The sequence below is a fragment of the Limulus polyphemus genome, unplaced genomic scaffold (genome assembly GCF_000517525.1).
Source record: "Limulus polyphemus unplaced genomic scaffold, Limulus_polyphemus-2.1.2 Scaffold23, whole genome shotgun sequence".
Taxonomy (NCBI): Eukaryota; Metazoa; Arthropoda; class Merostomata; order Xiphosura; family Limulidae; genus Limulus; species Limulus polyphemus.
Genome location: NW_013665633.1, coordinates 472553 through 485814, shown reverse-complemented (window position 1 = coordinate 485814; position 13262 = coordinate 472553). Strand labels below are relative to the sequence as shown.

Here is a 13262-nt window from a genome sequence, read left to right as displayed (position 1 = left end):
TGTGTTATTTATAACAATAGTAGTTTTTTTCTTTTAAAAACATAACTATTTATAATGCTCTCTAAATAAAAATTTTAAAAAATTATAGTGAAAGCAATGAAGATTTTGTAGGTTTTGAACCAAACTAAATAACAGTAAACCTTTTTTTTGATTTACGGTATTTTCTTATTTTGATGTTTTGAGCTCTTTTGTGTTTAGAACAATATATACTAATTTTTAAAGTATCAAATTGAATTTTTGTTCAATTTAACTCGAAACTTGAAAATGAAACGAGAAAATTTGGTAAGTTTGATGGAATACCCTTTATTCATGATTATACAAAATTCCAAACTCACTTGAAAGTGTTTTAGAGGAGGATGGATAAATCTGGATTCATGGCATTGGATAAGTTAACATTACGTAGTAAATCAGTTTCTGAGGTGGATAACTCTGAAATTCAAATGTCGGTTTATTGAGATTAATTATCATGCTTGTACATAACAACATAACTTGAAATGGTATATTAGTCTTTCCTGAAAATATCTATTTGCAAAGGAAAAAGATTTAATTATTTTCTAGTGATGGTAAAGACTAAAGATTTGTCTTTTTTTCTTAGGAGTGGGCAGGTCATATTGAAATGGGTGCTATGGCTATTATGTACAGGTTTGTATTACCTTTCTAATAATAGTAATAAAAAGAAATAGGTTGGTAAAATGAAATTTTCATGCTTAATAGTTTTTTGTCTTCTAAGGTATCTTATTAAATATTTCTGTAGAAGTGTGTGTGTTAAATTGTGGTCTTTGAGTTTTATATTGGTGTTAGCTAGTTTACACTGTTTCATTTGTTAATACCCAAATAATCCTAGAACTAACAGATGTTTGCAGTAACATGTTAATCTTCATGTATAAATTGTGGCTCAGTAGTAAGTCTGAAGGCTTATAATGCTAAAAACTGGGTTCTGATACTTCTGGTAGGCACAGAATGGAGAGAGCATTGGGTACAAACAATGAACAAACAAAAAGAAATATTTTCTATGGACAAGTTAATACAGGTTTTTTAATGTTTAGTAATATTTGCACAAAAATTTAAATTTGTATAATACAAAGGGTTTTTCTTTTACTTAGTTATTAAACTTAATTTGAAAGTTATGGTATAAATACATTTGTTATGAAATGGTATTAATCTTAAGAAATATATTTTAAACACTTATCTATAGCTAATTAAGAAAAGAAAGTTGTCTAAAATTTTCTATTCAGCTGACTTGTTAAAAAAAAAAATGTTTACTGAAACAGGCGAGACTTCATTGTATTTCAAGATGTTGGAAGTCCTCCATTTAAGGTGACAAACTACGATTTCGAGAAGAAGGTTAGTAATGCAGACTTAAAATATTATGAATTCAGTAGTGTGATATAACTGATATCTATTGATCTTGTTGAATTCTTCAGACAATATTAACGTACAATATACCAGCTAAGGTGAAGAAAAATATGTCGGGTAGTAGCCAGTACAAAGAAGAATGCATCAGTCAGTAGCTAAGGTAAAGACGAATATAAAGTAGTAGCTACCGTATTTTTCGGAATATAAGATGCACCGGTGTATAAAACGCACACTTATTTTGAAGACAAAGTTTTGGGGGAAAAAAAGCTACAGTCGCATTTGAAAGATTTTTACCTCCCTAGTGCTCAAGGGAAACTGGGGCAATGGTTGCTTTATCAGAACCATGTTACCTGTACCTATCTGGTGTTTAGTTAGTCCCCAATTAACTATCTGGTCCCACAAATATATCGTTATATTCATTTAGTAAGTCACTGATTTGCTTTTTTCTGTGTTGGGTCTAGATTGTTAGCACAATCCTTAATGAACCTCAGATGTGTTGGCATTCATGTATTGCTTTCAGCCATGGTGCTACAGGTGAAGCCTTAGTATTACTGATGTGTTTGGCTATTTTCACATCATTTACCATGCCTACTAATATTTTGGCCTCCTGCTGGATTTTCGATCACCAATAATTACATATTGGATATTTATACCTTGTCAGACAGATGACTATTAGAACTAATTCTGCCTACTTTCTGTATTTATGTACAAGAAACAGTTTATTTCATGAGTGGCTTCTATAACCACAATGTTTCATCAGATTTCATCTGGATTAAACCATGGAATACATACTCATAAATTCTACTGTTATTGGACTAAATCTGGTTGTCTTTAGATTATTTTCCTACATAACATCAACTATCCATTGCACATAAAACTGATCGACTAGCTTCACAGTACATTCGTCCTGAGGATACCAATTCCAGATCCGAGATCAGAAATGACTACTTTTGTTTTAGACAACCAAAAATCTGCCTCTCCTCTAAAGTCTAGTATATCACAATTTGCCAGATAAATTTGATATTCATTGGTTGTAGTTGTGGTCTATTGCTTGGAGGGCTTGAAAGATTATGAGAACACTAGGATTCTTACCATTCAGTTGTCTACCAGGAACTCAACCATTGCCATTGTAACTCTTAGGCACATACCAAACTCCACCCAGCTCTGTGAGAGCTAGCTGACCACTGACTCTTTTGTGCAAGCTGTCCATAGTACCTCATAAACCAGTTGTCAAACCCAATTTGGCTCTGTTAGTTTACCACAGCATTTGCTACAGAATTCTCTGCTTGTTGCTGGTATACCTGGAATTATTAATCAGATGTACTGATAACCTTGTCAACTTTTCTGCTTGACAAAGTGTGCTGGCATTGTAGATTCTCTTTGCTAGCTTTGCTGCTTGACAAAATATGAGCAGTTCGTTTTCCAGAGCCCACCAGTCCACAAGCAAAAGCAGATACTGGACAATGTTCAGGTGGAGGCATAGACATTTGGTGTAGCATATATCCCATGAACTGATTTGGATAGCATTGCTAGTGTGGTTGCATCATGGTACAATGATGTGTGTAGCTGGTTAACTCTTGGTCCTAATGTGTCATAGTTGAGGTGTCTAGGTTGGTCTGTTTGAGGGGTAGTCACAACAGCTGTTGATGTAGGATTTTTCATGTAATGATTGGACCAAAATTACCAATTCATAAGATGTCATTGCAGAAACTGCTTGTGTTATAGTGAGGATACCCTTCACACTAAGTTGTTTCATGGATTCATTGGATATTCCATCAGTTTAACTTATCAACTATAATATTCGCCAGATTTGCAGATGCCTTGGCTGAGTAGGCTTTCTTGTACAGCTTATGGAAATCATCCAGATAGACAGTCAGTTCATCAGTGCTAATCCTCTTCTGAGCCTTGAACTTAGCCTGATGAATCTGCTAATTTTTCACTGGGTTGAATTTGCAATGCAGTTCCTAAATGACTGTCTGTGTCTTTTATTTCTCTTGCTGTTACTTGTTCAGGTGTTCAATTTCATCAAAGATCAGGTATTGCACAGTGTGTTCCTAAAGCCATAAATTCTGAGAGTTTCGGAAACTGGCCTAGGCCCTCTTTCATTATAACTTTGTATGCTGGGGGGTTTAATCTATTTGGCTTCACTCACAGGGACCTGTGAAGCTGACCAGCACCTCCCTTTTTGGGATCCCAACCAGTGCTAGGTGGTGGTACCACAGATATTATTTGTTCTAGATCGATGCTGTTCACAGGAACTCCAATACCTAAAGGAGTAGTCAGTTTGTAATACATGGTGACAGAGCAACAAAGTACTTGAGGCATCTTGTTTTACAGCCCTGCATGACCCCTGATGCTGAAGTCACAAGGAACCTTGTAGCCATAAAAGTTGCATCATATGTCAAGATTCACAGTTATCACTTATCGGTATAGGTGCTAGGGTCATCCTCTTGTGGCACATCAAGCCTTTCTCCATTGGTTGCTGGTGGTCTAGACCAGAGCTGGGGTTGGGGTGCTATTGACTGGTAACAGTCTAGAAGTCTTGTAGAGACCTCTTCATTTGGTTTTGGACTTGCCAGATGCCATTCCAATTTGATGACCCTTAGTTACCTGCACTTCCCTTCTGCTGAAATTAATTCTCAGAAGTATCATTTGCTAGAATGGTCTAGATGCTTGAGACATGATCTAATATCCCTTCAGTCTAACAGTTGTCATGGGTCCTTGCATCATGGGTACAAGTTCTATGTCCAGGAGAGAGAGGGGGACTTCTAGACTTGACACTTCTTTCTTGCAGCTATCTTTTAGCAACAAACTCTCCTTCTTGGTTGTAAGTATTTTTATATCTAGAATATGCTAAAAACATTCTTAAACTTTTAACTTGTATCACGTTGTGGACAGTATGCATATTGGCAAAACAGAAACTGCAATAAATCTCATGATTATGGCATAAATATTTCTTCTTTATATCAACTTGTGGTATTTTGAGGTAAAGTTAATTTATGCATGAGTATTTAATAGGTTTGCTTTAACAGCAGGAACAAACAGGAAAGCTAAGGAATAATCTGTGTTTGAAAACTTAGTTTTCTTGTTTGTGAAAAGTAAAAAGACTGGATAAGTTTGAGAAATAAATGTACATAGTCTGTATTAAAATCAAACAAAAAGAAAACTCAGCTTGCATACTTGTGCAAACAAGTGGACAATCACTTCTACAGGATTGTTCAGTAAGGATCTAATCTAATCACATCTGATGATGCTAAGTACCATGCCTAATATGTGTGCTTTGTTTACAAAATAAAATATTTCTTTTGCAACAGTTTTGTTTTCAGTTAAGTCTTCATGTCTATTTGAACATACCTGTACAATAAATTCATAAAATATATTAAATCGAAATTGTGTAAAAGTTGCTGTTGTATTCTTTTCACCAGAAAACAACAAATGTTATAGCTCTGTCAGCAAAAACAAAATCAAGGTTAAAACAGTTTAACAAACATGTACCTTACTTTGGATTACTTAAATTAAAAAAAAGGAATGCGTAAGTGAAATCATTCTCATTCAGAAATCTCTGTTCAATAGATACTAAATGAGTTCAGTTTATCAGAATATATAAAACGCATTCTGTTCCATAATTATCATAGCATTTATCATTTCCTATCAACACTGTTTTTATACTAACGTTTATTCACATTCACCAATAATATATTATGGGTATTGAATAAAAAAAGTTAAAAAAAAGGTTAAAATTTAGATCAGATTCTTGAGTTAATTGAAGATGTTTTATGATTAAAATTCAATATTATTTTCTTTGTAGATTTTTTTACACACAAGTTCATCACCTTGCTGTGAGATTAGCATGTGTTCGATTCTTGGAAAGGAACAGATCAGTTTTTGTTGAGGTTCGTACTTTTTATAATTGTTTTCTATACAAAAGTACCTTATATAAACCCGGTTATTAGGGTTGTAAAAAAAATTTTGTTAGTATTCTTTTTTTTCTTGCTATATACACTGTTTGGCCAGATATTAGTACCCATTCAACAATTGAATAGTTGAAATTTTCACATCATTACTAGGAACAGAATAACCTAAGTCTTACTATAGATACTAGGAAGTAGGAAACTGCAAATAAAAGGCTAAGATACAGAAGGTCAGTTAATTTATAATTCTATTAACTGAATGTGTGTAATGGTAAGATAATTAATTTGACTTATTTTACAAAATACTAAAAATTATTAAACAAACGCGGTTATCAGTAAGTAATACATTTTATGTTTATGTGCATAAAGCCATTTAATTGATATTTTTTCAAAGCATATGATCATATTTTATGTCAGACAAATAAATATTACACAGGCCTGCGAACTTAAACTTCATAAAAGTTGTTTTGGTTTTAATGAGGGACTTTCTATAATTCAGCTAGGTTATAATATTCATAATAATAATATTCATTTTTTCTATCACGTAAGGATTTTTTATAAATTGAGAAGAAAAAAAAACTCTTAATTAGATCAAATTATTATTTCGTTTACCACAATGAACATTTTATTATTATGTTTGTTAACAAAAAAGAAAAGGGAAGAACATTGTTGTCAAATGAATATGCATCTTCATTCATCCTGATTTTTTTTGTGTGTGTTAAATCTACGTTTTTTAGTTTTAAAACTACGTGTTTTGGTCTTTCATTTATGTATTTCATTTGGAGATCTGGTTCCAATGACCAGCGGTAATCAGTCATTATGCTGATGTTCCACCTTCCCTGATACCTCCTCTTCATTTCCCTGTTGTCTTGATGAAGCCTTTCTCCTTGTTCTTTGCTGACGGCACCAAGATTTTCAGGGAAATAGTCAATATGTGACTGTAAGAAATGAACATTCAAGCTCATATTACAACACAACTTTTTGAAGTTATCGAGCATGTTATTGACAGTATTTTCTTAATTTGGATCCTTGTTGTTTCCTAAAACTTTGTCAATAACATTTTTAAAGGCAATCCTTGCTTCTTTCTTAACTTTCCTCATTGTCCTTATGAACTGTTCATCTGAAGTCAATTTTCTAATCTGGGGCCCAACAAAAATCCCTTCTTTAAGTTTTGCTTCTGGAAGAGCTGAGAATTGTCCTCATAGATACTTGAAATAGTCACCATCTTTCTCTAAGGCCTTTACAAACTGCTTCACGAAGCCCAGTCTTATGTGAAGTGGAGGTAATAGGTCTTTGTGTCAACCAAACTTTCACTTTCAATGTTTTTTGATCTTGGTATCAAGCTGACTCTGCATGGCCATTGCTTCTTTATGCAACAGATTTTCCACAAATATAACAGAATATGTTTGGGTCATTTACATAACCTTTTGTTGCCATAACGACATATAAATAATATTGTAAATAAAAAAAATAATGTCAAAGTGCACACACAAACAAATACTATCCAGAAATGACACGTCATGTGGCCTGTTAACCATTTATATACTAGCAGTGTTTCCCGTGGTTTCTAGAATTGATCGATAAAACTTTTACATGGCGATTGGTCTAGAAAAATCTATAGCCAGCAGTTGTCAACATTTTAAACATAATTAAATGTGACCCGATTTCAATAAAAATGATTCACTTATGTATAAGTGCATATGACGTTTTGTGAAAAATCTGTAAATGATGGAGAAAAATTAATATCATTTTCAGATTCAGCATACAGGAATTACTGTAGGACTTGTAAAAATTACAAGACAATAAAACCATCGCAGGCCTGTGTGATTAAACATAAAGTGAAGGCAAATAATTTTAGTACAGGGTAATGCTAGTTTTTATGGGAACCAAAAGTCATTTTAATTTTTTAACATAAGACACTGTTTTCTTATCAATGCACGTTTAACAATTAGTTGCCAGAAAGATTATTTAGTGGTCCCACATGTTGTACTTTTTCAAACTTGTTAATTTATAGTCATATCAGCATATTACGTTTAAGCTTCACTTACTTATTGGAAAGCATAGTGCAATGATCATTATATATTATAGGATTTTTAAGTCAGTTATTCTTGTTCAGTGGTTAAATTTTAAGGGCACAGTGTAACAACAGTAGATACTCTGCAATTTTGTGGAAGCTTTTACTTGTTGTATGTACTTGTTTCAACTATTTCCCAGCCTAAACATTCAAAGTGAAGCTGTATGTTAAAAACCTATCAAAATCTAAAAATAAATAAATAAATACAATAACAGATTTAAAAAATTTTTTTAAGTTAGATTAAAAAATGTCATTAAAATTAGCTTCAAAAATACTGTTATATTTAAAGGTGATATCACAGTAAAAGAGAGTAACATCTTTTTCTAAACATAACATAATGTTTAGTGATAAAAAAGGATCTGTTGGTCAATCTGGGCTGTCCTATCCTTTAAACTAAACAAAATTACTTAAAAAACCTCAAAGCCAACCCTTATTATTCATATAGTTCTCAAGCATTCTCTTTAAGTCACTTAAATGTACTGCCTCCACAACTTCCATAGGCAGCCTGTTCCATAGGCCAATCACCCTGTTAAAAATAATGCTGTCTTTGTTGAAGATGACTCCTACACTGCCAAAATTTATATTTGTGTTCTATAGTCCTACTATTCTCACCATTAAATATGGAAAAAGATGATGCATCAACTCTACCAGTTCCATTAACAATCTTAAACACCTTAATCAGATCCCCTCTAACTCTTCTTTTTTCAAGAGAAAATAATTTCAGGGATGTTAACCTCTCCTCGTATGACAACCCCTCCATCCCAGACACCATTCTAGTAGCCATCCTCTGAACCCTTTCCAACAATTTAATGTCCTTCCTAAGGTAAGGAGCCCAAGACTCAACACAATACTCAAATGTGGCCAAACCAGCGACCTATACTATGAAACTATAACTTCTTCAGATTTGTATTCAATATTTCTGTAGATACAAACTAAAATACCTTGTGCTCTACCACTAGCAACAGCACAATGCCCAGATGGCTTAAGAGACTGATCAACCACTAAACCAAGATCCCTTTCTTTGATAACAGTGTTAAGGTTATTTCCATCGAAATTATATGTATAATTCAAATTATGATTGCCCACATGCATTATTTAGCATTTATTGTAATTAAAATCCACCTGCTGTTTATCTGACCAACTCACTAAATTATCTGAATCCTTTTGTAAAGCAGCATCCTCTTCCTCACAGCCAGCAACACCTAAGGCCTTGATATCACCAGCAAATTTAAATAATTTATTGATCATTTCTTCATCTATGTTATTGATGCAAATCAAAAAGAACAAAGGTCCTAAGACAGAGCCCTGAGGTACCTCGATCACTTGTTACATTAATCCAGTTTGAATGAACTCCATTTATAACAACCTTCTGCTTCCTTCCATCCAGCTACTCTTCTATCCAATTAGCTAACTTATTCCTCACACTTATAAAATAACTTTTTTTACATGGCACCCTGTCAAATGCTTTCTGAAAGTCCAGATACACAAAATCTACACTCTTACCCTTATCTACACAAGCAGTAAGTTTTCAAAGCATGTCAAAAGATTTGTAAGGCAAGATTTTTCCCTTGGTGAAACCATGTTGACTATCAAATAAAATTCTAAACTTTCTTAAAAAACTTTGCAAAGCATCTTTCATCAGACTTTTCAAAAGTTTTACAAAAAATAGTAGCAAGTGGCTCACATATCCACTCCTTAACCTCCTTCAAAAGCTTTGGGAAATATTATCTGGCCCAGGAGCCTTATTGTTCTTTAAACTTTCCAATTTTTTCTTAAGAAGCTCAAAATTAATGTGATCATCTTGTTTCCATCTGTATCAACTGTTCAAGATGAGGAATACTGCTTTTTTTCTTCATTAGTAAAAGTAGAATTTAATAATCTGGCTACCTCATAATCATCACCTATGAACTTCCCTTTATCATCCCTTAAAGGTCCTATCCCCCATCCTAACATTTTGTTTACTTTTAAAGTATTTAAAGAAATCCTTACTGTTAATTCTTACATTTTCAGCCAACCTTTTTTTCATACATCCGTTTTGATGTCCTAATTTCCTATTTGACTAACTAAATTTTTTTTTCTTTATTGGAGACTTAAAGATTTTACAATATGTTTTTATTTGTTTTGTTTCTTTCTAGTGTAGCTTATCCCAAACTTTATTATTATATATTTAGTATACGTGAAGTTAAACAATGAATATGAATTCATAATAGATCATTAGATAAAACTATGGTTACTCTTTATTTGTGAAAGCACAAAAGTTTTACTACACCCTCTTCATTATGAGTATTTAATATGCAATATAAGAGTAGTGTATTAGCTTAATTTGAGTTCATCCTTATAATTTTGTTTGGCATACCATAAAAATTTTCAATGAAATACACGTACATGCATGATACTTCTTTTGGTGATACTGTTATGGTTAACTATTTTTTTTGGTACAAACTTAATCCAAACTAGTTTGGGTTCATGTGGTATTTTTGTAACCCAAAAATATTTATGCCCAGATGGCTGGCTGGCCCAATAAGCAACCATATAAAATGAGCATGTTCGGTGATGGGGATTCGAGCTCTCGACACTCAGATTGTGAGTTGAGTGCCCTAACATCAGACCTATTATTGTAAACTATCAAGTTTAAAAATGTGTATTGATATTACAAAAATACTTTAGTTTACAAAACTAATGGTATTTTGTTTTCTTACTGCTTTCTGTAGTAGACTAGAGAAATCTTTGAATAATTATAAAATAATGTGTGTGTGTGTGTGTATCAGATGATCAAGAAATATTACATTGATTTAATTAACAAATACTTTGTTTCTTTCACCATTTAGTTTGTTGAAAGTCAGTTTGATGAATATTTGGAAAACTTGAGAAATCCAAATGTAAGTAATGAGAAATTATTCCTGTCTGTCTTGTTTAAGTATACCTATTTAAAAGTTATCAGGAAGAAAGTGATAATTTTGGAATATGTTTACATAACATTTTTATACTTTTTTGGAGTTCAAATTTCCTAAACAATTTGGACTTAATCAAAAGTTCAAAGATTTATTAAGAATAATTTATTATACAATAGCAAAAACAAGTGTTTTACATAACTTATAAATATGATCTATAGTTTGTGTTCTCTGTGAATAAACTAAATTTAAAAAAATGTGTCAGTAAGCAAACTAGAACAATAAAATAAAAAATCAGACAAAACATGATCTATGTCAAGAGTAAAAAACACAAAATCAGATGTTTTTTGGTGCAATGAAAGGTAAAGTCTTTATAATTTGTTACATCAGACTAGTTTCGGGAACACATTTACCATCATCAGGGCTGATGGTGTAAAATGTGTTACCGAAATGAGTTAGTTGTAACTGATAATAAAGATTTTACCTTTCATTGTGCCAAAAAGTGTTGGATTTTGTGTTTTTTAATATTAATATAGTAGCACAATGTGCCTGAAAAGAAATTACAACTTCATCTAATTGCTTCTAAATATGGAGCTTACAAAATGTTCAATCTAAGTGGAAATTATCTCAGAGGCCCTTGTTATCACTATAATCTATATAAAAATATATATATATATATACTTTTAAATATTTTGTAGTTCATTGTTGGTACCATTAGTGTGAGCCTTCAGCATGTGACCTGTATGTAAAGTTGCTTTCATTAAATTTAATATAGCATCTTATGTTTCACTTTTTAAATATTAACAGTTAGACCAGATAATTTTTGAACTAGTGAATGTTGTAGCTGCATTATTTATGTAGTTGTAATGTCAGCAGGATTTTTATTGCTGAATAATTATGCATATGTGACCTTCATGAATTTTTGTTTTCTCATTGAGTGAACAATGTCTTTTAAATATGATTCCCATTGGAGCTTATATGTAGTTCAAATCAATAGTTATTTTAACATGCAGTTATTATTGATATTTCTGTCAGGATTTCATTTCCAGTTTATTCCAAAGATTAAGTAATACATAAAATTACTGCTTCATTTGGCAACTAGCAAGTATCCCAATGAAATATTTTTTTGTGTTTTGTGACTATATTATTTAGAAAAATGGTTTTTATTATTGTTTTAATTGTTACTACACACATTAACTGAGTTATACAGTTTAATATACTTAAGGCAGTTATTTTGGGGGTTTTGGTCTTCATATTTGACTTTATTAAGTATGTTTAAATCTTTCACTGCTACATTTGTAGATGAAGTCGTTTTGCTTTGACTCTGTGGTGGTTTCATAGTAAAAGTTTTATCATTTCTTGTACCTTTGTTGAACTTATTATTTATTTCACTTTTCTTTTCTTCCATTAAATACAGAATAAAACAACAACAAAACAAGCCTTAAACAATGGTGATCTGTTCTCAGCTATGCTTGTATTATATGCTCTTAGCCGTTATCTAATTAATAAATAGTTAAGGCCTAATTGTTAAGAAAACTGGCTGAGGTAACTTTTATTGACGTGATCAAGTTTGTTATATCTGTGTATGCTGTTTCTCTTGGAGTTGGGTTTCTTTTTCGTTATTACGTTGTTTAGAGTTTTTCTTTAATTTTAGAATTTATTTTAAATAAATGCTGTTTGTTTAATTTGAATTGTATTTTGGTTTAGGAATCTGCTTAGTAAACTTAATAGGACGTATAATGCTAAAAGCCGAGGTTTGATTCCCCGTGGTGGACACAGCAGATAGCTGTATGTGGCTTTGCTCCAAAACAAAAAACATCACAGGTCGAATCAAGTCTTTCTTTAGTTCATAGAGACCATTTCACCCACAATGTGACCAAGAAGCTCTATATCTGTTCACATGAGTGAATACTCTTCTGGTTTCAATTTCAGTCCTGCATTTTGTATGTGTTGGAATACACTCTTTATGTTCTCAAATGCAGACTCAAAAATGCAACCAAACATCAAAGCATCGTCTACATAGACCAAACGTCTCTCCTTTCAGTATAAGCTCCATCAGCCACTGAAAAGTAGCTGGTGCATTAAACAGCCAAATGGCCTGCTCTCGTCATCTACTTACACCAGACCCAGGGTGTTGAACCAACAGGAACTTTCTAATGTTCCCACACATTCATCTATTCATGGTAAAAATAAGGCATCAATGCAATTTACTGCATTCACACATCTAAAACCAACACAGAACCTTGGTGTATTTTTCTTCTTTCTGACTACTTAAAACAATCAAGTGCTCTCTGAAAGTTGTATGATCCCATTCTGTAACAAAAAATTCTCTGCTATTAGAAAAAATGCAATTGTTTCCAAGTAATTTGACGATCATCTTTGAGCTCATGCCATATCATGGGAACTGCAAATGGCATACTTGCTTTCTTTTTATTCAGACACTGTGCCAAGCCAGATGTTCAAATTGTACAACACACATGTGGAGTCTAATGTTTTTCTTGATCACCAATTTTACACCCAAAATAGTGGTAGTAAGCTACTTTTACCTTGCTTGTCATGTTTTGCCTTCGTGAAACTGTAATTTTCCACAAATGTAGCAGAAACTGTTTGGGTGATGTTTACAAAATTATAATTTAAAAGATTTTAAAAACAAAGTTTTGCAGAATTTGATTATATCGCAGATATTATGCGAGAAAGAAAATCGAGCTTCGTTTTGACTGTGCGTGGAGCGAGGTAAAGGGACCAACTGAGTTGAGTGAGAGGCAACTGACTGCCACTTTATGCTCAGTCGAGGGACTTCTAGAATGTTCTAGCAACATGAGCACGTGAGGGTTTCGTGATTCCAGGGTGAAGCAGGTGAGCATGGGAATGAAGCAAAAGTGTTGCAATTTGGAACAGTTATATCGAGAACAAATAGCATATATAAACTACACCGATACAACACAATCAGTGTTTGATGTTATTAAAAATTGATGCCTTTTACCCATTAAACTGTCCAAGTAAACTTAATTTCACAGCATAAATTATTGT

At 32.6% G+C, this 13262-nt stretch overlaps 1 protein-coding gene and 1 long non-coding RNA gene across 3 annotated transcripts in view; both read left to right on the top strand.

The window, feature by feature from the left end:
• The first annotated feature begins 253 nt into the window (after positions 1-253).
• The window catches only part of LOC106458471, a 56992-nt gene continuing 43983 nt past the window's right edge, over positions 254-13262 (top strand). The window contains exons 1-3 of the mRNA XM_022385010.1: positions 254-282; positions 596-642; positions 1272-1344. Of these exons, the coding sequence (XP_022240718.1) occupies positions 265-282; positions 596-642; positions 1272-1344 (138 nt within the window). The 5' untranslated portion in view covers positions 254-264. The remainder of the gene's footprint in view (positions 283-595; positions 643-1271; positions 1345-13262) is intronic.
• On the top strand, positions 3943-10221 carry LOC111085614. 2 transcript variants are annotated; one of them, XR_002610419.1, is made up of 3 exons: positions 3943-4183; positions 5165-5249; positions 10170-10221. It is a non-coding gene; the product is annotated as an uncharacterized LOC111085614 (long non-coding RNA). The 2 variants fall into 2 exon arrangements; XR_002610420.1 differs by lacking the exon at positions 3943-4183 and adding an exon at positions 4475-4577.